General features: G+C 38.1%; 1 protein-coding gene across 1 annotated transcript; it reads right to left on the bottom strand.

The window, feature by feature from the left end:
• Positions 1-525: 525 nt before the first annotated feature.
• ppp1r13l (protein phosphatase 1, regulatory subunit 13 like) lies at positions 526-26,483 on the bottom strand. Its single transcript, XM_065283029.2, has 13 exons — positions 26,317-26,483; positions 12,140-12,215; positions 11,856-11,971; positions 11,192-11,723; positions 10,241-10,333; positions 10,075-10,154; positions 8,149-8,494; positions 7,617-8,071; positions 7,175-7,312; positions 5,138-5,271; positions 4,897-5,063; positions 4,426-4,619; positions 526-3,121 (listed from the first exon to the last, which is right to left on the bottom strand). Exons 2-13 carry the CDS (start codon positions 12,174-12,176, stop codon positions 3,086-3,088), a joined length of 2,328 nt encoding a protein of 775 aa, XP_065139101.1. The 5' UTR covers positions 12,177-12,215; positions 26,317-26,483; the 3' UTR covers positions 526-3,085.
• Positions 26,484-26,600: the final 117 nt, after the last annotated feature.

Genomic DNA, 26,600 nt, shown 5'->3' with positions numbered 1-26,600 from the left:
AAGCCTTTCTCTTTTATAGCATGCATATTAAAAGAATCCTCTGCAGTTTAATTAAAAAGATGACTTATTAGCATGCTTTGCCTAAAATAGACTAAAGTAAACACAAGTTTGTAGATATTTAATGTATCAAATATGCTTTAAATCATACAGTCCCAGACACTTAATGTGACTATGCCTGTGAAATCGAGTCTCATCATCAGATTTGGAGCATCAAAGTTTGATGGCAATTATTGATGTCGCTTTGCATGGCCTTACAGTCAATATATTTAAGATATTAAGATTATATTACAGAATTTTCTTTACATTATATTAGGATTTATGAAGACAACAGTAAATATGAATTTTTTTTAAAGGGTCAAGATAATTAAGTTCGTATAACATATGAAGTCATCTCTTTGGGAATAAATGGGGTCATAACAAGTGCAAGGGGGCTTGGTGTAAAACCAATCTGCTGTCCTCTACTGGTGGCTTTTATTATAGCACAAACAAACATTCCTTTTCTCATGCTGTTAAAAAAACTCCAAATATGTACAACTATATTTATTTAAGTTATTTTTGTGCAACAGTATTACAAAGAGTAATGCTTATCAACTCATAACAGTCACAGTCAATGGTTATTATGACTAACTGACTAAACAAACACAACTAAACCCCATTAAACGTTCTTTACATCCAAGCAAACAAACAGTGCACAACCCACATGATAAGTACGTGTCTTAATTTCAGAAGTAAATATTTACTCATATTTCATGTATAAAGATCCCCATGAAACAGTTGTGTACAGACAGCAATAAAACATTTAACATTGTGTTATAAAATACTGTAAATAATCAGATGTGTTAGGCCACTAATTGTCACGATCCTGCCTGTCTGTCATAGTTATTCATAGTTTTTCATGGTCATGTGGCAGGATCGTGGCGGTACCCATGTTTTGTGTTGTAGCACATGGCCTTTTGTTTGGGTAGTGTGCTGCAGTGTCTTGTCTCTGCCCCCGCCCCCTTGTTTCCCCTGCTTAATTATTCATTATTGGTTAACTCCCTGCACCTGAACTTCCCTCGTTATCTTGTTTAGTTTCCCTATTTAAGGCCCCAGTGTGTCTTGTCCTGTGCTGAATCGTTTTGTATTGTTTGGATGTTTGGTGTCTTTGACATAGTCAATTCAAGTCAGTCCTGTGAAGTTTTGTCTTAGTGTGTCATCTAGTCTTAGTCTTGTGAATCTTTTTGAATGTTTTGTCTTTTGCCCCCACGTGGGCTCTTTTGTTAATAAACCCTTTTGAGTTTACCTTCCCTGCACTTGGGTCCCGTTCCTCTCCATGAGAGTCATGACAGAACGATTCAGCCAGTCAGGGACCCAGCAGGTTTTGGAAGACTCATCTTGGACTTTCATAGACCGGCTGCTATTGGAGATCAGCCTTTTACAGCCATGGCAGCCTGCTCAGCCACAGCTCCTGCAGCCGTCCACGCTGCCACAGCCACAGCTCCTGCAGCCGTCCGCACTGCCACAGCCACAGCTCCTGCAGCCGTCTGCGCTGCCTCAGTCGTCTACTCAACCACATCAACAGCTGTCTGAACAGCCACAGCTACAGCGATCTGCACAGCTACAGCGATCTGCACAGCTACAGCAGTCTGCACAGCTACAGCCCCTACAGTTTGCTCAGCCACAGCAGTTTGCTTCACCGCAGCTCCTGCAGCTGTCTGCGCACCAACAGCCGTCTGCGCAGCCGCAGCCACTACCGCCGTCTGTGCAGCCGCAGCAGCCACTACAGCCGTCTGCGCAGCCGCACCCACTACAGCACCTGCTCCAGTGTAGGCCTTTGCCCAAGCCTCCTTGGACTTTTCTCCGGACCCTTAGTCATGTTTATCCTTATGAACTTTAATTTCCTGTGTTTAGTTAAGCATCACCATTGGACTTTGTTTTTCTAGTTTATTTTATTAATCTGTCATTTTGTCATAGTCTGTGTCCCTGTCTTGTCCATTGTCTTATGTACCTTCTTGAGGAACGCCTGGAGGCGTCCCTTTAAGGGGAGGGTACTGTCACGATCCTGCCTGTCTGTCATAGTTATTCATAGTTTTTCATGGTCATGTGGCAGGATCGTGGCGGTACCCATGTTTTGTGTTGTAGCACATGGCCTTTTGTTTGGGTAGTGTGCTGCAGTGTCTTGTCTCTGCCCCCGCCCCCTTGTTTCCCCTGCTTAATTATTCATTATTGGTTAACTCCCTGCACCTGAACTTCCCTCGTTATCTTGTTTAGTTTCCCTATTTAAGGCCCCAGTGTGTCTTGTCCTGTGCTGAATCGTTTTGTATTGTTTGGATGTTTGGTGTCTTTGACATAGTCAATTCAAGTCAGTCCTGTGAAGTTTTGTCTTAGTGTGTCATCTAGTCTTAGTCTTGTGAATCTTTTTGAATGTTTTGTCTTTTGCCCCCACGTGGGCTCTTTTGTTAATAAACCCTTTTGAGTTTACCTTCCCTGCACTTGGGTCCCGTTCCTCTCCATGAGAGTCATGACACTAATCATACAAATGCATCACTAACACATACAGTATTCATCATCATTACTAATTAATAACAACTAATAAACAAAACACACTAAGTATGCAAGGACTAAGGCAATACTGACAGACATATGAAGTCACGTTGAATAGTCCCACACATAGAGAATGAGCAAACAAACAAATGAAGATTAAACTTCTCTAAATTATGAAGGTATGCTCATGCGATGTAATTCTATCTTAAATGCCAAATGAATCAGTATAGTAGTATGTAAAGCACTGATATACAGATGAAAAGTGCACTTACTAATAGTTCATTTATAGTTAAGATTATGTAAACTCACTTGAGAATATATTGGTTCCCAGCAAATGACTTCCAATCACAGATATCACTGTGAATTATTGGAGATGATACATTTTTACTGAAATGGTTGCAGTGTGAATGCTAAGAATTCCATAAGCTGTCCCAAATGTACAATTTATAGAGAGAAGTGTTGCTACAAGAAGATCTCGCTTTTAAGCACACGTATGATGACAGATTCCAGGCCAGGCACAATTCAACCTTATAATTGAAGTCTGTAGATCGTCTCTTTGCCCTTAGCATAATGTTCTTGGACGCACTTTTGGGAAAAGCTGGAGAGGGGAAACAGAGAGAGAGAGAGAGAGAGAGAAAACAAGTTTACACAAGAATCTGCCAATAATCAATTTTATAAATATTTTTGGGAAGCCATCAATGACCTTAAATGCCGAGTTACATTTAGGAATATATGAATAACAAAGATTATACCTGACCAGAATCATTTAGGTTTAAAGCATAGTTCACCCAAAAATGAAAATTCTGTCATATACTCACCCTCATGTTGTTATAAACCTGTAAGAGTTTATTTATTCTGTTGAACACAAAAGAAGACATTTTGATAAATGATGATAAGCACACAGTTGACGGTACCCACTGACTTCCATATTTATTTGTTTATTATCATTTTCATTTTTGGGTGAACTATCCCTTTATCAACACCTTGGTGGAGAACACCTGTCCTTGTTGTGCAATTTATTTACTGCTACATAACAATCCAACTTTGATTTTCCTCGGTTGAAAAAACTGGTTTTGCCACTTTAGTAAACTTGGCTTTTGAAGAATTGTCTGTTCAAAGGTTATCTTACTTTAAAGGAAAACACCACCTTTTTTTAATATTTTACTATGCTCTTACCTCAACTTAGACAAATTAATACAAACCTATCTTTATTCAATGCGTGCACTTAATCTTTGTACAGCACGTTGTGAATGTGTTAGCATTTATCCTAGCCCCATTCATTTCTTAGGATCCAAACAGGGATGAATTTAGAAGCCACCAACACTTCCATGTTTTCCCTATTTAAAGACTGTTACATGAATAGTTACACGAGTAAGTATGGTGGCACAAAATAAAACGTGATTTTTTAAAGCTGATAAAAATGAGAACTATATTATATGGCGGAAGAGCAGTTAGTTTGCAGCACTTTGACCTTGGCGCGTAGTAACAATCACTTCTGAAGATAAACTCTTAATAATAATAATAATAATAATATTACTACTATTATTATATTTCTAATTATTGTTCATATTTATGTCCTGGCTAGTTACTTTTTAATTTTTAATTATTTTTTAAAATGTAAAATGTAAGTAAATTGCGCAGAAACTAAATGAACATTTAATCTACGAATAAATTATAACTTATAATTGAATGATTTAGAAACGGATGCATTTGCAAATCCATTTAGCATTTTATGACAGATTACTTGTTGATAAAATATGAATATGAGAATAATAACATGAATTAATTAAGCAGAATGTTATTATTACATATTAATATTGCTACAATATGAACATTTGCAATAATTTTGGTAATTTTTTTAGGCCTAGTTAAAACATTTGATATCATCCTGTGATCTCTTACAGCAAAGTAGTTGATCGGTACGAAACCCTCTCTGCCGCACAGTGAAGCCCACCACCAGTCCACACCCTCAGTCTTCTGTAGTATGGTCACCATGTCTCCTTCTTTAAAGCTCAGCTCGTCCGGAGCCTGGGCTTGATATCCCCATAAAGCATACACCACCCCACTGTTCTCCACACCCATCATATCCTCCACACCTAAACAGAAACACAAACCATTAAACTGGACAAGTGCTGGCACATAATAATAGCATATAAAACGCAAAGTTCTCAAATTACTTTTTTAATAAGGGAGGATCAAATTTGATCTCCACCCAAAAGTCTATGGATTAGCTCCTTTTCCTTCCAAGCCCGTATGAGTGTCCGCTACTAATAATTCAGGAATGTGCAATTCATTGTGACTAAATATAACTAAACACAAGTTTTAGGCATTATGTCTGTTTGTGTCTAATGTTTCTCATCACATCATCCTCACCTCTTAAAAAGCTCTCACACTTCTCGAAACCCACGGCATATGGGTCACATTTTTGCACTGCTGTGGCGCCATCACTGTCCGTTACAGCCATAACCGCCGCTCCGTTCCGCACAAGAAACTCGCACATTTCCAGGTCATTACAGGATGCAGCACAATGAAGGGGCGTCCTGCCAAAAAGATCAGAGTGTACAAAAATACTGCACATGCTAAAATAAACACTTGTTAAAATTTTGAAGCTTACCAGCCGTGGCTGTCTGGAGCGCTAACGTTAGCCCCTATCCGTACCAGGTACTCGACCACTGGGAAGTGTCCAGCACAGATAGCATTGTGAAGGGCTGTGATGCCCTCATCATTTGCCATGCTCGGGTCACTTATCTATACAGGGACACATTGAATATCTCTTAAAATGAAGAATTACAAAATGCTATTACATAATGAAATACTTGAGTATTGCATTTTTTAAGATGGCATGTTAAAGCTACCCTAACCTAAAAAATGTGTTTCTAACAGAAAATGAGTTGCCATTGTTTGTGCAGAAACATCCTGTTAATATACAAATCCATCTATTCTTCTTTGTGTAATCTCATTTAAACCACAGGCTGTTTGGGATCCCCTATCAATGTAATGTCACATTGATTACGCCCCAACCATAACCACTCACAGACTCCGACATACAAGCAAGTAGTTTAAGCTTCTGCCAGAGACACATGTGTTGATGTAGTCCAAAGCACATGTGTAAGTGGCGAGGGGAACAGAAGCTTTCTTTGCATTTAAAGAGACACACACAAAAACAGCGTGTTTTTCATTGCAGCGACAAATGGCCATGTTCAACATCGTATAATGAAAGATCTGTGGTTTATTTTGAGCTGAAACTTTACAGACACATACTGGGGATACCAGAGACTATTTTTATTTAGCTGAAAACACCTAGGTTAGTGGCCCTTTAAACTTTAAAAATGCACCCCTATTCTGTTCTGCAGCACTTCCTTTTAAAACTGAAAAATATGTCCTTATCCACATGTAGTCACGAACCAAAACATTTATGGTGCTGCTTACAGTCACCTTCCAACTAACTGAATTGCAAGTCATCACCCAAAATGCTACCGTAGGGCTTTCATTTTTTAAGGGCCCATATTATGCATTATGTGTTTGGACATAAATGTGTGATGGCAGTGTGTGAACACAACCCCTACAATAAAAAAATAAATAAACCCACCCCTATTTTTAAATCCCCATTAAACCAAAGCAGTCTCATTATGCTGCGTTTACACCAACAGCGTTTCAGGTGTCAAAATCGCGTCGGTCTACCTCGCCTAGTTTGCCGCTTGAACAGTTTGAATGCATTCGCGCGTGTAGAGCGAAGTAGACGCGCGGAAAAAGCAAGCATTTGACACTCGTCATAGGCAAAATCCGCTTCTTGTGGGAGTGGCAAGTGGTATGCGGTTGTCTGTTTGCAAGATGACTGATGTTGATTGTGCATTTATCGAGAGAGTTACGGGTTTGTATTTGGTAACCTTACTATAGGGGGAAAATAAATGGCGCGGGTCGATACACGTCACGTGACTCAAAGTGAAATGTGTATTACACTTACCAGGTTGCCCAATGTCCTCACTGACACTCTTCCAAGCGAAGACTGGTTAACGCAGCGCGAAATTCTGCCAAAGTTCAAATTTTTCAACTCGGGCGTCAGCCGGCAATTTGCGTTAAATGCAAACTGCACAAAAAGCACCATTCACGTGTATTGCGCGTACCGCGCCAACACCTCATCCCTGCCCACGGCCATTGACTAACTGGTTAATTAGACCCAAAAAGCTTTTGAAATTGAACTGTTGCTGCAACCTGAGCAACCTCCTAGCTGCTACAAGCACACTCTGAAAGTGGCGGTGGAGGGTAGAGCACACAGCCCCGCCCCTCCCCCTGCCTGCAGAAGAGTGTATGATACCAGGCACTGTTACGCTTTTCAACCACATGGGGGAGCTGTAAGTCATTTTTACATGGAAACTACATAGTGTTGCTTTAAAGGTACACACAAGAAAACAGTGCTTTTTGGCACCCACCAAAATAGGGGCATTTTGGACATGCTATAATAAATGATCTTTTTGAGCTGAAACTTCACATACACATTTTAGGCACACCTGAGAATTATAGTAAATCCTGTAAAAATGGTCATAATATGTACCCTTTAAGTCTGATTATAGTTGAATGATACGATGACTGTCACTTCACTGCATATGGGTGTTTAAATCTAAACTTTAAACTTAAGATAAGGTTAACATACCTCCTGTGCAGCTTTCTGTACAGTTTCCAATTCTCCCACTAAAGCCCCATCCAACATCAGCACCAGTGGGTTCAGATGAGCCCTCCGTGCGGACTGTTTAGAGGCTTTTTTCGACCTTCGCAAGATAGACCGAAGATACTGTGAAAGCAGGTAGATAATTCCAGATTTAAATAAAATGTGACCCTTTCTGTGAAATCCAGGCTACAGTCTCATAATCTAAATCTAAGATTAGGAGCATCAAAAACTTCAATCATTTATTTTAAATTGATTTTAATCTTTGACATGGTCAATATCAAAGATATTAAGGTTATATATTCACAGACTGTTCTTTACATTTAGTAGAATGATTTTAAATAAAATGCATTAAATGCAGGGTCAAAAATAACACTTTAATAGTAACTGATGTTGTTTGTAAAGAATACTAAATCTCTCATCCCCTTACTTTTTGTTCACCCGAGACCTGTATCTCTGTGAACGGTCTCTGAGCAGATTTGGGACTCTCTTCTCCATCCGAAGAGCTTCCGCTTTCGGCAATCGGGTCCTCTTTGATGCGGATGCTCCTCCTGCGAAACAGTTTGCCCATCATCTGCTTGTAATGGTTGGGCTTGGGAATCTGCAACTCTGTCAAGGGTTGTGAGATTTCAGTGGAGCCACGTTTCTTCAGAGCCCTGGGGAACTCGGACCGTATCCGCATCAGTTCCTCTACGTCAGCGACCATTTCTGCTTCCGGTGCCACCATGGGCTGCAGTCGTGTGGGGCTGAGAGGTCGTGGGGGCATCTCTGAATCCTCCACCTTACCCTCCTCTTCTTGTCTCTTGTCTTGGTCAATTAAAGGGCCATCGGTTTTACTTGGGTCCTGTTTCTCAAGCTCAGCTTCCACATCTCCAGGGTAAAGTACTATATGTAAAAATAAACATTTTACATTCAAAATAAAAGTAAAATAAATGTAACTAAAAATATATAAGTGTGGTTACCTTCTCGGTAGTAGGCAGGTTGTCTCTGAGATTGCTGAGGTTGAGGTGCTTGAACAGGCCGGAAGTACTCTCTGGGCAAAGGAACAGCTTGTTGGTAAAATCCTTGCTGGTGCTCTCCCACTGGATCAGGTGTATATCTGGTGTTATTTAAAGTATAGTAGGGGTTTTGAAGCCTCATGATGACAGAGAGTGGGATTGGCCTATGCTTGCGGACTTCCAGAGCCGGTGGAATGGAGATACGGGAGATGATGGGCTGAGGACCGTAAGGTGAGCTGCTGGTTGAGGTGAGATCAGGGGGCACAGTGACACGGGTGTTTCGTGGGAGTGAGCTGTAAGAGGGTGAAACCTAACACGGCAAGAAGAAAATCATGTTACAGAATAGGAATTGTCTATACTTGTTTCTCATACCTGAAAGGTGTTCTAATTTCTAAAAAAAAAAAGCATTACAGTGAGTGCACAGGTTTGAGTCGCATTGATCCGTAGCACTTCCAATACTATTTCTATCTTATTTAAAACCTCTGATTTAAATCATGAGCTATTTGCAGAGATTCATGGACTGAAATTAATTTGTCGAATAAAAGAAGCATAAAAATTAACCAATCAAATCTGAAAATAATCTCAACATTACAAACGTTGATTTAAAACTGAAAATATTTGAAAATAAGATCAAACAGAAAACGGTACAAGACCGTTAACTCTTTCCCTGCCAGCGTTTTTACAAAAAGTTGCCAGCCAGCAGCATTTTTTTACGATTTTCACAAAAGTTTAATGCCTTCCAGAAAATGTTTCTTATTTTAATATATAAACATCCAATATATCAAATGAAAGAACAGACCCTCTGCTTTAAAAAAAAAAGGTTTCATCCTACCTTTATTTTTTCTCTTTTTATCACCTCTCAAATATGGGTAAGTTTAAAAATAAATACAAAATTTTGAGCAAAAAAAGCTCAGATCATTTCATTTTTGAGAAAAACTTTTGATAGAGATCAAATTCAGAGCGATGATCAAAACATACACAGAGTTTTAACTGTTTGCCCTAAAGGTGTTTGCCACCTGGTGGATAATAGCGAAAAATACGGATTGCTGTAAAAACTTGTCATTGGCAGGGAAGCGTTTTCTCTTAATTGACGAGTTAAATCGTCAATGGCAGGGAAAGAGTTAAACATCTTTCATAGAACAAACTTATTTTAAAAGTAGAGATGCACCGATATATCGGCCAATAATCAGTATCTGCAATCGAACAATAGTTTAAACTAGCAGATAGTCATGGCCAATATATCCTCTCAATCAAAAGAAAACAGGCATTTGCAATGAATTTGAACTCTTGTTTATAAAAATGTAAAAGAAAAAGATGAATAACATTACGAAAAAGTCATCTTTAGAATTAAGTTATTGGAAGTTAATACAACCACCACACTATTGGCATCGGTATCAGCAGATATCAGTTCGAATAATCGGCTATCGCTGCATCTCTAATATAAAAGGCATAATTTGATCAAAAAGTTTACAACATCTTTATTTATTGATTAGTTTAAAATACAATATACTTTAAGATTATTGCACAATATGAAAATATATAAATTGTTGTCAGAAGTCTGACTTATGTCTTATTTATCAATCTGGGAGATTATTGTAAGTTTTTGCCTTAAAAAGGTTTATAGACAATCGTTAAATATCAAGTTCTCTCGCAAGCAAAAATGTATATGATTTTTACTTCCAAAACCAAGAAATAAGTTATTGAAGAGATCAGCTGAGAAAGGTGCATGTTGACAAAGGTGGAAAAGAATGTGAGAATGAAAAATACAAAGGAAATATCAGATACAATTCCAGATAATTCAACAAAGGCTGTAATAGTGCCCCAAGCAAAATTTAAACAGGCAGATCTAATAACAAATTCCTTGAAACACACCCCACAAAATTTGCATACCTTTTTGGTGGAAGGAGGTCCGTCCAGATTTGATTCTTTCCAGTTAGTGTTGGGTACAGACGGTCTAATCCATTCATTTTCTATGGCACGAAGAAAAAGTATTAAAATCGACAGAGTGAATGGGCTACTCCATTTCCATATGTGCTCCTAATGTACAAGGACTTACTATCAAAGGTGTGGTGAGGCTTTCTCTCAGGTAAAACATCCAGATCGGTCTCGTTCCACTTAGAGGGGCTCTTCTGCTTCTGCATTCCCTCCTCTAAAAATATGGAGGTACACATACAGGTACGCATATTAGTCACATATAAAATTACACTTTTGACTCAATTTAAACACCTTTACCCAAATCACTTTTCCAGACAACTCAATATGCAGTTTAAAGTGATTTACACGCAAAACAAACAGCTGACATTAGTAAATAAAAATCATAAATGTGGCCACATATTCTATATTAATGCACCAAGCTGATTTGCCTATTGAACAGAATTTTTTTATTTTATTTATGAAGATACCTGCTTATTGAACATTGGTGTTGTGTATTATGTTGCTATTATAAACATTTAACAAAACCATCACACTGTCAGTATACAGTAGTTTCATCATTGTAACCATGGGTTCACAGCAGCCATGCTTGAGGTGTCAATTCGCGTCTAATGCGTCTAGTTTGCCGCTTGAACATTTTGAGTTTACTCGCTTCGTTCGCACGTGAAATTCTAGTCATCGAGACATTTACGCTGAAATTTGCGTCATGGGAGAGGCTTTTACGACTCTGCTTGTTTTCTGTAACAACGTCACTACTAGAGCAAGCTCCTGATTGGTTAACGTGGCACGTTTTTTGCCAAAGTTCAAAATTTTCAACTCGCGCGATTCCCCTGGCAACGCTCAATTTGCCCAATTCGCGGCATTCGCGCGAACTATACACACGAATGAGGCGTAATCGCGCCTACCGCGCTAAACGCCTCATTTGGGCCGCGAGACCTCTAGACGCGTGTCAGCGCGTCTTCACATTGATGCCTCTACCGCGCCTGGTCTGAACGCAGCATAACGCAAGGCCTTTGTGCTTAATTCCAATATGCTCAAATAAAAGCAAAAAAAAAGAAGGAACGAATGCAGTTACCCATGGTTCTGAATGGTTGGAAGTTGCGTGGTAGCGTGCTGATTCCATGTTGACTGAAAGGCTGAGGTGCCCTTGGACTTGGAGACAAAGCCAAGGGACTATTTGAAGGCTGCTTCAAACGAGTATTTTTGTTGTCATAAATGGAGCTAGATCCGGCGGTCTGCTCCCAATAACTACCTGTACTCCCGCCTCGATCTTGAGACCTCTGGGACTTTGGAGACATGTTAGGGGGTGTCAGTTGGTCGTAGGAATACCTTGTATCTGAATAGTCTTTGCTGGAAATGAAAGGGGAGCTCTGTTGGGTTAAAGGACTGGGAGATGAAGGCCTTAATTTCATGACAGGTACGTCCAGGTTGGATTCTTTTCTATTCATGGTGGAATCCAGCGTGCGTTGGTTGGGCTCTGTGGTAAGGTTGCTTGTTGAGCTTTGAGAAAAAGACAAGTTTCCCACGGTGCTATTATTTCCATTGTTGTTTGCACTAAAGTAACTACTGCTGCCATTGCTGCTGTTTTGGGGTTTGGGGACGGTAATCTGCAAAAGGCCAAAGAAAAGGTCAAGAAACAAAACTCACACTTTGAAAATGATCCTGACCTCTGGTTAAAGCCTCTTCAATCTCATAGGATGGCTTAAGAGGAATAAAAACAGCTCAATCTTGTTTGGTACCTGTGAAGTAGTGCTTGGCATGGCTGGAGCTGCTTCCTGCAGGAGAGAGCTGAACTCTCGAGACAGCTCATCTGCCGTGGCCAAAGATGCATTCAGATCATCGTTGATGGACTGCACTACAACACACACAAAAACATTAATGATTTTTAGTAATGACAAATGGAAAATCATGACTCATATGTAACAAAAAATGCTATGGTAATAGTTTCGCTTGTAACATGTTCAAGCCTGTATAAATAGGAAATAAACACAGTATTGTTTTTGACTTCTATGTAAATACTTACACAAGAAGCTACTGGCAAAGCTGCCCTGGGAGTTCATGCTGTTTGTGTTTCCGACCTCCAATTTATTCAACACTTTCTGAAATAAAAAGATGAGCAGATTAGTCAGTCATAATGCACATACAGTACATCTACACAAAACATAATGCCGCAATGAGGTCAACGTTTCAGCAGCAACAACATAAACAAACGGCTTTTGAGGACTAAACGCATAGTATCAATAACAACAAAGTCGGTAGTTTATTTCTGATAAGAAGGGAAATAAATGGCAAGTAAATTACCTTTGTTCATATCATATCAAGTGTACTAGACACTGAGCTAACGTTACGGTGTAAATCTTATGTATACAATGTTAGCAACCGAATCTCACGGAAATGTGTGTTATAGCCACAAAATATTTGATTAAATGTATTTGTGTTATTGACATGAATTTCCGCTGTTTTTCGTGCCACTGGAGCACAAATGTCTTTTTCATGTCACTCAGCATGAATTTCTAATATAAATCGTTTTTCGTGTCTGTGGTACAACTTTCTTTATCGTGTAATTTTATATTTTGTTTTCTTATAGTTTTTTCCTATTTTTTTACCATTGTCACTTGGGGATAGAATCACTTTCTGTGACATCCTAACCCAAACCCCAACTCTAAACCAAACTCCAGGCGAAAATAGTTTTAAAAGCGGAAGAAAAACTTACATCCTAACGCAAACCCTGATCTAACCCCAAGCGACAATAATTTAAAAATAGGAGAAAGCAATGAGAAAAAAAAAATAAAAAAATGACACGATAAAGAAAGTCGTGCCACAGACACAAAAAACTATTTATAGAAATTTGTTCTGGGTGACAAGAAAAAGACATTTGTGCTCCAGTGGCACGAAAAACTGTGAAAAATTGTGTCAATAACACAAATTAATTAATCAAATTCTTTATGACAATAACACGACTTGCCGTAAGATAGGGTAGATGTTAGCTACAGGTCCATGAATTCTTGCCTCCCTGCCAAACCTCTCAGCACATTTGGGTGATTCTCGCGAAATTAGACTTATGAGGTGTCATGAAACATTTTGATAAAAAAGTAAATGCAAAGTAAGAGTATCAAAATAAGAAGCATACAGTTACAAACATCTCTTCATGTACTATTTTGCACATGATTTCAAATGACATCATACGAACCATTTTTGTTGTTTTTTCCACATTTAAGGGGAACATTTTCATTACCGCAACATGTCCATGACTAGATTTGGGTTCTTTGACATGGAAATATATATTTACAATTAAAAAATCTAAAAGATGAAAAGCTTCAGTGCATGTTATACTATAAACATTTACAGTAAAGAAACATGTGGTAATTGGTGATCATTGGTAAATGTAGAGACAATAATAAGGAATATAAATGTGTCCAAGACCAATTTTCTCATCCTCCGCAACAATTTTCAATCATTGTTTAAGCCCTCAATGAGCTAACATTAAAGGGGCGGTGAATTTGTCGATTTTATTGTTTTATACTGTTGCCTGATGTCTACTTCTGATGTCCGCGTGGTTTTTACATTCAAAAACATCAAAAACAATAAGTAATAGGCTATTTTGTAACATGGATTAGTGGCTCTCTGGAGAAATGGTTCGTTTGAAGGGGCGGGCCGCATTGAAGACCTGGACGTAAACACCCACTGCTATGATTGGACGGCTTCATTCCCCGTCATTACATGTGGGCAAATGTTTTAAAAACATTAATGTGATAAAAATAGCAGCCGAACACAAATATGTTTGAGCCACAAAAGATTCTGGGTGCTAAATATGATACACATAAATGACAATACGTATATTAAAGTAGAAACAAAACTCGACTAAATTACCGTATACAACACAGTAAGCGCGCATCAGAATCTAAACTGCGGCTAATAAATCCTTATCAATAACTTTGTATAATTCGATTGTGCTTGTGAGGTTGCTTTTACATTCACGTAATGTTAAATACCAAAGTTATATGATAAAAAATAAGCTTTGTTGAGTGTTTGACCTTTCAAACGTAACTCGCCTAAATTACCGTATACAACACAGTAAACGGGCATCAGAATCTAAACTGCGGCTGATAAACCCTTCTTTATAAATAACACTGTATATTTCTACCGTTAAATTACAGTCGTGTTGTTAAGTGGTGTATCTTTATTAATCGTTTAATGTTTTTAGTACATTAAAACAGTCAAACATACGTGTTTAGACACGGATGTTACAACAGACATATCAAGCGATCTCTTCTAACAAAGCAATAGTGAAACGCAGTAACTTAAATAAAGTAAAATGTCTTACTGTGTATAATGCTGTGTCATTGTTGTCAGATCCAATATAAGTGGTGCTTTTAATCACAGTCTCTCTGCAAATCCAGCATCGACTTCTTTCCAAATAAATCCGTGTACACAAAGTTAACAAACACTCCCCACACGAGCTGGAACTTCTTAAAAAGCAAACTTTTTCCAGGCATTTAATGTTATGTTCCAAGCCTCGGAATTAAAGTATTTAGCTTCTGTGTTGTTCCCACGCGGTTCTTCCACAACCGAAAATGCGTTTCCAGTCTATCATAACAGATCACCGCGTCAAAATAAAAGTCTCTCAGAAAAAAATGTATTTAAAAGTCATTTTGGTTACATTTGTCAATCTTTAAAGACATAAGGTGTAGGGATGTGACGAGATCTCGTGCGACGAGATCTCGCGAGATTAAATGTGTATCGCGAGATTAAGTGTGTCTCGCGAGATTTCTTGTGTAGGTGAAATTCTGGCCGTTTCTCAAAAAAAAAAGGCTGCATCCTTCGGAGGTCGCATTTTTAAACTGCATTTACTTCATAAAGACTGTCTTTTTAGAGACTAACAATTATAAAGTTTACTAATAATTTAGTTAATCGCAAATTGTTGTAATATGCTCACGACTTGCGAATGTAATGCTCAGTTAATGATCTGAAATAAACCTTAATGACGTAGGCAGCCTGCATATGCGACCTCCGGAGGAGGCAGTTGCAGGCGCCTTTTTTAAATGATATTCTATGGGCATGGAGCGTTTGCGCGCGGTTTATGCGCGCTGAGCGCCTTGCGGTTTTTGCCGGCGGCTGCAGCACGCGCCTTTGAAGGAACTCTGAGAGCGGAGAAGCGCCCGACGTCATTCGCGTCTTTCCATTGTCCACTCGAATGAGGGGAGATGCGGGCCTTACGTTGTGGTGAGGGAAGTTTACAGTTGCTTTGAAGAACCGGACTCCACTCGCTCACTCTCTCCTGCGTGTTTGTGCACCTCTCACCCTCAAACAAGGTCAGATCAAGCATCCTCTTTTTAAAGTTTCTGCTAATATGACAGTCAACAGCAAAAGAGCGCACGCTTCAATATTTGATTGACAAGACAGCTGACTAGGTGGTTGCCTAGCAATATTAAAAGCCGCGTCGACACGCACTGCTCTTTTTTTTTTTAAAGGCAGTGCGTCGCGCCTTGCGTTTCCAAGCGTTTAAAGCGTGGTTGGTATAATTAGCCTCTTACAGTGCATGCATTATATTCTGTCTTTTACTGCATTTGCTTTTTTGTTTGGGTTTCCAATAATGTTCGTTTGGGAGCTCGTATGAAGTCTGAGACGTGTTGTGTTTTTCTGTAGATCAGTGTCAGATGTGAAGTCTCAGCAGATTAAACCATCACAGAGTTTACATGATTTAATGTCTGCATGTTCATTTCTATTGTAAAGAAATGGACGTATATTAAATATTAAAATGGATTTAAACATTGTTTGGCTAAAAAATAAGCGTTTTTTTCCGTCTTAAGTGAAAGTGAAGATAGCATCCGAGACGAGTCTACTATCGCCCCCTGCAGGCATTTGTTATAATATATACATAATGCTATTTATTTATAGACCACAAATGTAATGTGTTTGTTAATGTAATGTTGTTTAATGTAACTTGGTTTTAATACTTTATTTGAACCAATTATTATTGCATCTTCGTTATTATGTAATTTTAAAGGCTACTGCTCACTTGGGTCTATTTTTATTACCCAAAAATAACAAATTACTTCATTATCAGTTAGTAAAATAATTGTTAGAGGCAGTCCTTGATTAGTTAAAACATTTAAAAATAACATGATTTCAGTTTCTTATTCATTTATTTTATCATCGAGGGTTTCTTAAAAAGTGTAAAAATATCGTCTCGTCTCGTTCTCGTGAACCCAATCTCGTGTCTCGTCTCGTGGATTAAGTGTCTCGTCACACCCCTAATAAGGTGTGTTCGACATCGGCTGTGGCTGGATGTAACCGATCGGCGAGATTAGCCGCGTGCAGGCGGGGAGGAGCTGAAAACGGAGACGTGAAGTCGGACGCGCTGTGGTTCCCGTAGTTTGCTGCATTTACGTCAGGCACAGGGGCGAAAATCTCATCTAAATGTTGGGGGGGACAATAAACATAAAATTTTTCAAGAACAATTTTTGAAGGGGACACCAATAATACAGGCAAAATTGTACTTGCAAGGAAATGGGTACAGATAGAAAACGTTTCTCTTTCTCTATGAACGGACGCAAATTTAATTTTAATACATATGAATGCAGAGGTGAAAAGAGTAATACAATTTTCTACTTAAGTAATAGTAAAGTTACTTTAATAATATTTTACTTAAGTAAAAGTAAAGTTACTGGTCTAAAAATCTACTCAAGTAAAAAGTCATTTTAATTTTAAGAGTTACTTTTTTACAGCGGGGAGAGGTTTCTAGTATAGTTCACAAAGGAAGGATATATACATCTCAAACTATGTTTTTAATTGTAAACATCTCTACAATTAAAGTGCAATAACAAATGTTAATAAAATAAAAAGCTTTTTATAACTAAGAAACATTTATGGAATTATTTAATGATTTTTACAGGTGAGTTATGCACTTTTGAAGCAAAAATAATATGAGGTCAGCAGCTAGTAAATACAATCATTATATGAAGGTTGTAATTGATGTATTGCTGGTAACATACATTGTTATTAAACTATATACATAAATGAACATATAATGAGATGAGTGCCACCATGGCTATACACTATACATCCTTTACACGTTTATTAGCTCCCAGACCTGTGTACCTGATGTCTTTCAATCTATCTCTCTCGCGCTCTCTCTCTCTCTGCAATGTCTAATGATCTGCGCATTCTCGAGGACGTTCTCAAGTTGTTTGACTTGACGCGAAGCTGCTAGACCTCGGAAGATAATGCGCATGTATTAAAAATGCATCGTGCAAATTAGCGGTTAAACACGGTCGGCAATTCTCAAACTCCGTACTCAAGAGCATGAACCCTACCTGAATGAAACAATCGCTTTGCGTCAATGGCCAGGGGTTTCTTTCGTAAGAATTGAATTGAGGGTCTGCATTAGCCTGCGCCTGTCTCGTCCCTCTCCATGGTTCTTTTTGCGCGTTCCCCCGCCCATCAATCAATCATCCGACCGTGGCGCGTCTTTATCACCTTACTTTTTTATTTATTTTTACTCAGTAACGGATATGATTTAACATGTAGCGAAGTAACCAACAATACTTTAAACATACTTAAGTAAAAGTAAAGTACAGATTTTAAAAACTACTCAAAGTAAAAGTACACAAAAAACTCAGTTACAGCAAGGTGAGTAAATGTAATTTGTTACTTTCAGCTCTGCCTCACCTCTGCATGAATGCATAAAAATGTTTTCTTGATCGTTTATCTGCTTCTGTTCTCAGAAAACGAAATATGTTCATGTTTATATGTCAAAATAGTCCAGTTTTAAAACATATGAGGATAAACTGATAAGTGATGGGAAACGTTGTATTGTATATAGCTTATTAACGCGTCGGCTCCGTACACTTCTCTACCACCGGAATGTGTGGTGGTGAGGTAAAAGGGGCGTGGGCAGTGGACCAAACCACTGTGAGGCAAGGGAGGGGGAATCCAAATATTTAAAACGTTTTTTTGTTGTTGCTCCGTTTGCATTTGTATTGTTTCACTTCTTACACAACTAGTTTAAGTATTATAAATCATTAAATTATTTTCAATACACATATTCTAATGATAATTTAGGGGGGACAACCCTCAGATAGGGGGGGTCCTGTCCCCCCCGACCCCCCCGGGATTTCCGCCCATGGTCAGGCATGGCTGATCACGTGCCGTTTGCTTGCTTAATCGCATTAAACATGATTTGTAAGATGTAAACTACATAAAAAGTGAATTATACTGTTTTGAATGTCCGTGTATGAGCATGAGTGGAACTGAAGAGGCTTACAGCATCTGTTTTTACAAGAATAAAGTTTAACAGAAGCATAAATTATTTAAATACCAATGTAGTGGGGTCTACGTTTTTGTATCCATTTTATTTTGATGAAGATGACACAATATAACATCGCGACTACATGAAAAGAGCTTTAACTGTTATAAAAATACAGATTTGTGAGCATTTGTGGAACTGAGGGTGTGAAAATACACACGAAACACACGTGATTGTTGTCATGTGGTGAATCCGACCAATCTTGAAACAGCTGTGTCGTCATTACAGCCCGTGCAGCTCCTCTTCGGGAACTGCCCTGGCTAACTCAGGCGGCTGATCTCGAACCGCTCTCGCGGTACTTAAAAACCATATGACACAGTCACGTGCCTGCAGCGCCAGCTTAAGTCGGACAGAAATACTAACCGGAATGCACTGCTTCAAGTCAGCCGCCGATCGGTCTGCGCAGCGCCGCATGAAGTCGAACACACCTATATTTACTTGTTGAGACACACGTGTGTCACGAGAAGCTGTGGGCGGGACTTCAAAAGTGGTCCTTGTATTTGGCTATGGGGCGGTGCTTCAATTCTACTTTGACGTCATAGATTTCCGAATTCCACACTGGCTTGGTGCCAAAAACTGTTATATTTCAGTAGCACGGACGTTTTCAGTTCTGAAACTTGCTGGATGTTCATTTAAGTATGATGACCTCTCATATAACAAATTATCAAGTTAAAATTGAGTATTTGATTCACCGCTCCTTTAAAAAAAAAATGTTGGAAGGGACATAAATGACTGTGACACTCAAGATGGCTACCAAGTAAGCAGTTTTTCTCTCCAGATAAAAGTCGAAGTTTTATTTGTCATAGTACCTAGACAACTTTTTAATTCTCATTACCAAAACATGAGTTTGTAAATGCATATTTAATGTAATATTATGTTGCTGCAATTAATCTAAAAAATTTTTTTAATAATTAATAATTCTATAGGAAATATTTTTTTAATCCTCTTAAAATAATGGTTATAGTAAGTTCAGACCTTAATCTAATATGTGCAAAAAAAATTGGCTTCAAGGGCTTAAAAAAATCTGATGCTAGACACCTTCTAAGTCTGGATTTCATGAGAATCATCCAATAGTGAACCATGCTCTGGCCAGGCAAATTTAGCGAGTACCGATTGAGTCACTTAATGCGATGGTCAACCGATATCGATCTGCGGCCGATCGATCTGAGCATCCCTAATCGGTTGGTCCTTTACCTTACCTTTAATAAGACACTATGGCCTTCATTTATGCAAGTACAGTGAGTGTGTACTGTACTGTATACAGTAATCATTTTCTGTTCTCTGTGTAGTTTTACATCTGCCACTCTTTTCAATATTGACTCATACAGCTGAAAGAATAGCATCACCCACACACACTCAAATGTTGGCCTGATATGGCTTTGAATTTGTAAGAAACATCACTCATACAGTAACAAAGAATGTGATATGTTATGGCATGTTAGTGTTTGCAGTTAATATTGAATGGTTTATTGAAAACATTAAGCTAAGAGTTGGTGGACTTGTGAGTGGGAGACAATTACTTAGTTTTGACAAGCTATTGTCACTTTCACAGTGCAGGAAAACCAAATGCGTATTTGCTTTTCATTACCGGATAACACAGAACACACAAGAAGTAAAAAGTACAGACAGCAAGTTGTCCGTTGTGTTTATTTGGTCAAGAAAATGTGTAGCCTGCTAACTACTAAGTAAAAGTTTTATTAAAATTATACGATTTCCCACAGTTTAAAGGGATAATTCACCACAAAATGAAAATTCTGTTATCATTTACTCTCTCTCATGTTCGTACAAACCTGTATAAATGTCTTTGTTCTGATGAACACAAAGGAAGATATATTTTAAGCCATATTTGTAACCAAACCTTTCATGAGCCTCATTCACTTTCACAATATTCTTTGTTTTTACTATGGAAGTGAATGGGCCTCATGAACGGTTTGGATACATTCCTGGTTTGGATACTAGGGATGCTCCGATCGATCGGCCGCCGATCGGTTTCGGCCGATAACGTCATTAAATGACTCGATCGTTCCTCGCTAAATTTGCCGATCTCCTAAACCGATCTTTCTGTTTACCTTTGTCAACATAGGGCTCCTGAATGCGGCTGCAGTTAGAGACCATTTTTACGCAATGCGAGCCTTTTTATAACCCATTGCTCGTGTGTGACATGCAGATTTGCATTTCTCTCTTTGCGTTTGCAGAGATAAGCGTATTTTCTATGAGGACGCGATCTGATCAACAGCGCGACGCGTCTTCACATCCCCATTAAACAGCGTATACAACACACATCTATCGCGGATAATTGCATCCTCATGCCAAAAGTTTATTATTTGCATGCGTTTTAAAGTTTGAGCGTTTAAACTTTCATTTTCCTCACAGCTGCTCTCGTCCGCGTACATATGGCGCATGGACACACAGAAGCCTCAGTCATCAGTGCACGTGAGCAGAGTGATCTCTCTCACGTCTTAAAGCTACAGTATCCTAATTCATCTCTCAATAAAATCACTTTCTGCTCTTCACTAAAGAACTGTTATACTTCATACGAATGCGTATATGTTTAATTCATACAGTTTAGACTGTGAAATGTTTTATTTTTATCACTTTTAACAGACATAAGACTTTTTAAAGACATATTAAATTTCTCTTTGCAGAATAAATATTTGTTGTGCTAATTTTTTGATTCTCTATTAAAACAATAATAAACCTAATTACTGCAAGTAATACAACAAAGGCAACATCTGTGTTACTTTATCTAGAAAAAATGTTAACAGTAACAGTCATCAAAAAGCTTGCATATCAGCTTGAAAAATCGGTATCGGCATTGGTATCGGCCGATCACGAAGACAACAAATCTGTGATCGGTATCGGCCTGCAAAAACCCTGATCGGAGCATCCCTATTGGATACATTGCTTAAACTATCTTCCTTCATGTTTATCAGAACAAAGAAATTTGTACAGGTTTGTAACAACATGAGAGTGAGAAAATCATGAAATACATTTTTTTTTGAGTGAACTATTTCTTGAACACTGTTAGCCTTTTTGTTTTTCTGTTTGCACTTTGAGTCACATTCACACAGACACTTACAGCATTGTCCAGATTACTTTGTCAAACATTGATTGAGTTACAACTTACTTTAAGACCCCTATCTTTACTAAACCACACTGCTAAATCTGGGTCACGGCACCATCAAATGTTACATTACAAACACTATTCTAGGAAATGTCTAGAAGAATATTCATAATCGCCGTTCTTCTGATTATTTCAGGTATTTTCATGATAATAAAGAATATTTTGAATGATTTTGTTTAACGAGTGTAGCTTTTTTAAAAGCACATTATAAATGACTCATAATGACTTCAGATTGATAAGGACTTCTTACTGACCAAAACGCCACAGTACATGCACAAACTGCGCATGAAACACAGAATCGCAGCCTTGCAATGCAGAATAGATTTTAGACAGGTCTTTTTAATGGGACACGAGATATATCGTTACAGCCCTTGCCCTACTGCTGAAGCTTATACACACCCCTTTCCCAGTCTGACCATAATAGCTGATCTCTACCTGTCATTCACAACTCAGCACTTATTCAGCAACTGGCATTTTGAATTTGGGTGTCTGATTATTTAACACTTTTGTTGAAGTGTCTTTGCACTCTTGTCTTGAAGTGAGTCAGGAATGCAGATTGACACAGGGTAATAATAACTCTCGGGCATGATGATAAGAAGACCTAACCCATTTTCAGCCTAAGGCTAAAACACTACTGTATAAGCCAGAAGCCACTTTCTAACAGATTTAGGTGTGGTGACAAAAACCATCTGTTTTCACCGTAACTTACTTTTCCAATCATTTGCTATGACTGCCCTGTGCCCTAACAGGTATACCTTAGATTCTATTCTTTATATTTAATACATTGTATTGTGTATATATAAATAAAACATTATAATAATGCCTTATAATAATGTATATAGAATACATTGTATATTAATAATTTTCTGTTTTTTTATTTTGCAAATCAGAGTATGAAACAATGCAACACTGTATAAGAGCACTATACAAATAAATTTAAAGGGACACTCCACTTTTTTTGGCTGCTGGGGGCACAATGATAGTCCCCTTAGTAACTTTAAATAGCAGGGGACTATTTTCGCGCACTGCGTTATATCATTGTGCCTCCTGCAGCCATGTTACGGCAGCAAAGTCCTTGATTATTACGCCAGAATGAGAGTATAGTTCCTAGCCATATCTACCTAGAAAATCCCGACTTTTAATTTTCTGTCAGTCTTAGTGCACGATGTAACAGAGGAGTCAAGTTTTAAATTGGAAAAAATATCGAAATTTAGCGATGCTAAATGGTCTAATCAAATTCAACGGATTGTACTAAGCTATGCTTAAAGTGGTAGTGCCAGACCCGGAGATCAGCTGAACGTATTCCAAAGCGGTAAAAATCAAATGTTTAACTCTAGGGGAGATGTAAAATTAGTATATTTTCAAAAAAAGTGGAGTGTCCCTTTAAATTGAACTGAATTTGTATGATATGATCTTTAAGATAATTTTGCATCTTCAAACACTGTAAAAACGATTTGTTGTTTCAACTTAAAGTACCTGATTGTCTTAAAATGTTGAGTTATTTTTAGGGATGCACCGAAATGAAAATTCTTGGCCGAAACCGAAAACGAGGAAACCAAGGCCGAAAAACCGAAAACGAAACACCGAAATAAATTATTATGCCAATTATTAGTACAAATGCATTTATGGCTATCACTGTGTACTAACTTTACTTGGGGTGTGTGACAGATCACAAAAACTCACGGTTCAGGTCATTTTACAGTTTTTGAGGCACAGATCGGATTATTTTTCAGATCAGCAAAAAGGGGGTGGGGAAAATCTAATAACAAATAAAGAAATTACAAACATTTATAAAAAAGAACAAAGCTGCACATTAATAAGGGCTAACATTAGGTACAGAAATCGAATTAAATGAGTCATAACACTGTCTTTAATGTATAAATTAAATATATTATTATTTTTAGAGCTATTTGTCTCTTTGTTAGACTAGTTAAATAAGCAGAGACTGGTTTATGACTGTAATCTATTAAGACATAAACAAATGTTTTTATTAGAAAAAGAATACTTTGGAGATAATTTTGTTTATATGTGCCCTGTCAATAACAGAAAGATTTTACGTTCGCTTGTTTGCGTCTCACTCGTGTGTGCACTATTGAGGGCACTTAAACGCGCGCGCACACAGAGAACGAAGCGTATCCCAAACAGCGCAGCATAAAAACGTTACGTTGTTTTTCATTGCTTTATTCGGCACATGTATGTTAATGGACTATACAGTATGAGACACATTTGCGCGACTCTCTCTAAAGTTTACACATCAAGAGTTCTGATCTTTGAAGGGCGTACTCACTGTGATGATCACGTCTGGACCGGACACAACCGCAGGTGCCTTTGTGCGTACTTTAGTGCCTTTTGCGGTTAAATACATCTACGCCGCATACATGTTGCTTCAGACAAGCACGTGCAGGTCGCGGTTTCTGTTTGCGTCATCACAACATTCCGGCCGTATTGTTTCGGTGATAAAAGTCTTTCGGCCATTCTTTTTGGGCCATTTTCGGCCGAAAATTTTCGGTGGCCGAATATTCGGTGCATCCCTAGTTATTTTAACTTAAAAATATTAGTTTAAGTTGAATTACTCAAAATTTTTAGGCAACCATGTAACATACTTCTATAAGTTAAAAACAACAAATCTTTTCTTTTTACAGTGAAATTGCAGTGAAAGTTCCAAATTTTTTGGTGTACGCAATGTACACAGGCTAAACTTGTTGTTACAAAAACCTTGGTTAAATGGTGACTTATCTATACAGTAGCCACAACAAATAACAATTTGATAAGTATAACATTAATAGGGTTACCAAAAAAAAAGTAAATTCTCTTCACGTTTGTCATTCCAAACCTGTATGACATTCTTATGAAACAGTGAAAGTTTAACTATCTAATATAAGTTTGTTCAGCAGAATTTGTTTCTCCAGATGGTTAATTATGTCATAGTGGTAACTGAAGGAGAGCAATTATTGCATCTCAGACATAACAATACCTCATGCATTGAGATGACACCTTCTAAAGCTAAAATTTTGAAAAGAGCAAGGGTGTGTCAAAATCTACAGGAGCTGATAAAAACAAATAAAATGGGACATGCATTCAAACAAAGTAACAGAGGGTTCAAATTCATGAAGGACCTTGCCATGGTAGTGTATTGATTTATTGTGACCAAGACAGCAGCAAGGAGGTTTAACAACGGACTGGGTATAAAAATCAATTATACAAATACTACCTACCAACACTGAATAACACTGGTCAAGAGGAATGTAGTACTAAAGAAATGTACTGTGTGTGCAGTCTTCTCCTACAATAAAAACATTGATTATAGGATCTTTAGATTACAATACATTAAAAAATGTCCCCACCTTTCTTTTGACACGGACCAATGAGTGATTACAAAACACTCATGAGCCTCACCCCATTACTACTCTGAATCAAAGTTAAAACCGCAGGAGGACATTTCCTCAATTGAAACTCAATTCAATTAAACTAAAAAAAAACTTTGACTAGCCAAGTGCAAAACAAGTAAAGTAGCAGGTCTACATTACATTTAACCACCATTAAGCACAGTACAATGTTGTAACGTCTTATCAGCTTAGTAATCATTCAAGCATTTTATCAGATGTGCAGCAGTAAGACACCATTTGGGTTGCAACACCAGCAATAGGGAGTGTCAGGTTATTTTCAAACAATGATGGCTTCATGACTATACCCTGGTTAGTCACCCAAATACCAGGGATGAGTTATACACAAGTGTAATACTCAAAGATCTCGCTCACCTATACCATCATTGCTGTTTTTTAGACAATGCTTTGCCTAAGTACAGCCCTACCCTAAAGCAATCCAAAGAACATACACAGATTTGCATTCAATAACATTCGCTTCAGGAATCTCTCAACTCTTCAAACGTACAAGCTTGACATTCCTTGTGAATCACACAAAATATCGAACCCTGCCTAAATCCAAAAGCTCTGTAAAAAAGCTCTAATAAAAAGACTAGAACTGGCTTGCATGTGATTCACCTAACATAGGCCTACAAAATGTGCGTTTATAAAGCACATTATGGATCAATGAGTAAGCTCAGAGCGTGTTGCAGCAGGACAGGAATTAAGACAGATATGCAGTTCAGCTGGTTCCGATAGCATTTATTTAGATGGCAGGTCGAACCTGCATGCTGGAATTGGGCCCGTTCCCATCAAAATGACATGAAGGTGCTTATTACTAAACCTGCTTGAAACGTGTATGAGGACTACAAGGATTGTTGATCAGATGAGATTTAGTGCATATTTAAAAAAAAAAAAAAAAAGATTTCTGACTTAAAACTGTTGACTTACAAGCTGACATAACTGTTATGCACACACATTTAACACATTGATAAGCAGCATCCATTATTATACATAATAGGACAAATAGGCTTATGAGTGGATCAAAGACTTCATTCATGCTGTATGATGAATTATATGTTACTCTGTGAACTGAATAAGCACAGGCTGACTTTAAATAGCAGTTTTGTTCTGCTCTGCATGCTCTTTAAAAACATCTGATTCCCATTAGTGCCCGGAATGACTCCTCCTCGTACATGCCCTAACAAAGACGACTTTAAACATCGAAACATGCATTATTCTTTTATATAAATAAATTTTATATAATCAATTTAAAAAAGGCAACAAGTCTCGAGGATTCGCATTAAAATGGCCTGACATAATGGTCGCGACATCGTCAAGTAAAACCTGAACTGCGAGCTGAAATCTGATTCAACAGCACACGGAGATAAAATACAATTCAGTACCTTGAATAGCTGGAATAGTTTTGAAGTTCCGGTACCGTACACTGCCCAATCTCAATCCTACATTTAGCATTAATATGTTACATGGCTTCTTGTAAACTGTTGTAACTTGTGTTTAACTCTCGCCTGTAAAGTTTTGATATATATCATTCAGAGTCCAGCCCACCTTTGACGCTGAAACCCGACCCACACTGCGAGTCCGCAGCCTCCTGTAATGTAATGCGCCCTCTAGTTCGGTGGTGGCGCTGTGGTCGCAGGTAAACAATGAGCTGCAATGTTTGTTTATT

The sequence above is a fragment of the Paramisgurnus dabryanus genome, chromosome 9 (assembly GCF_030506205.2).
Source record: "Paramisgurnus dabryanus chromosome 9, PD_genome_1.1, whole genome shotgun sequence".
In the NCBI taxonomy this organism is placed as follows: Eukaryota; Metazoa; Chordata; class Actinopteri; order Cypriniformes; family Cobitidae; genus Paramisgurnus; species Paramisgurnus dabryanus.
The sequence above is the reverse complement of the archived record's forward strand: the minus strand, read 5'-3'. Positions and strand labels throughout refer to the sequence as shown.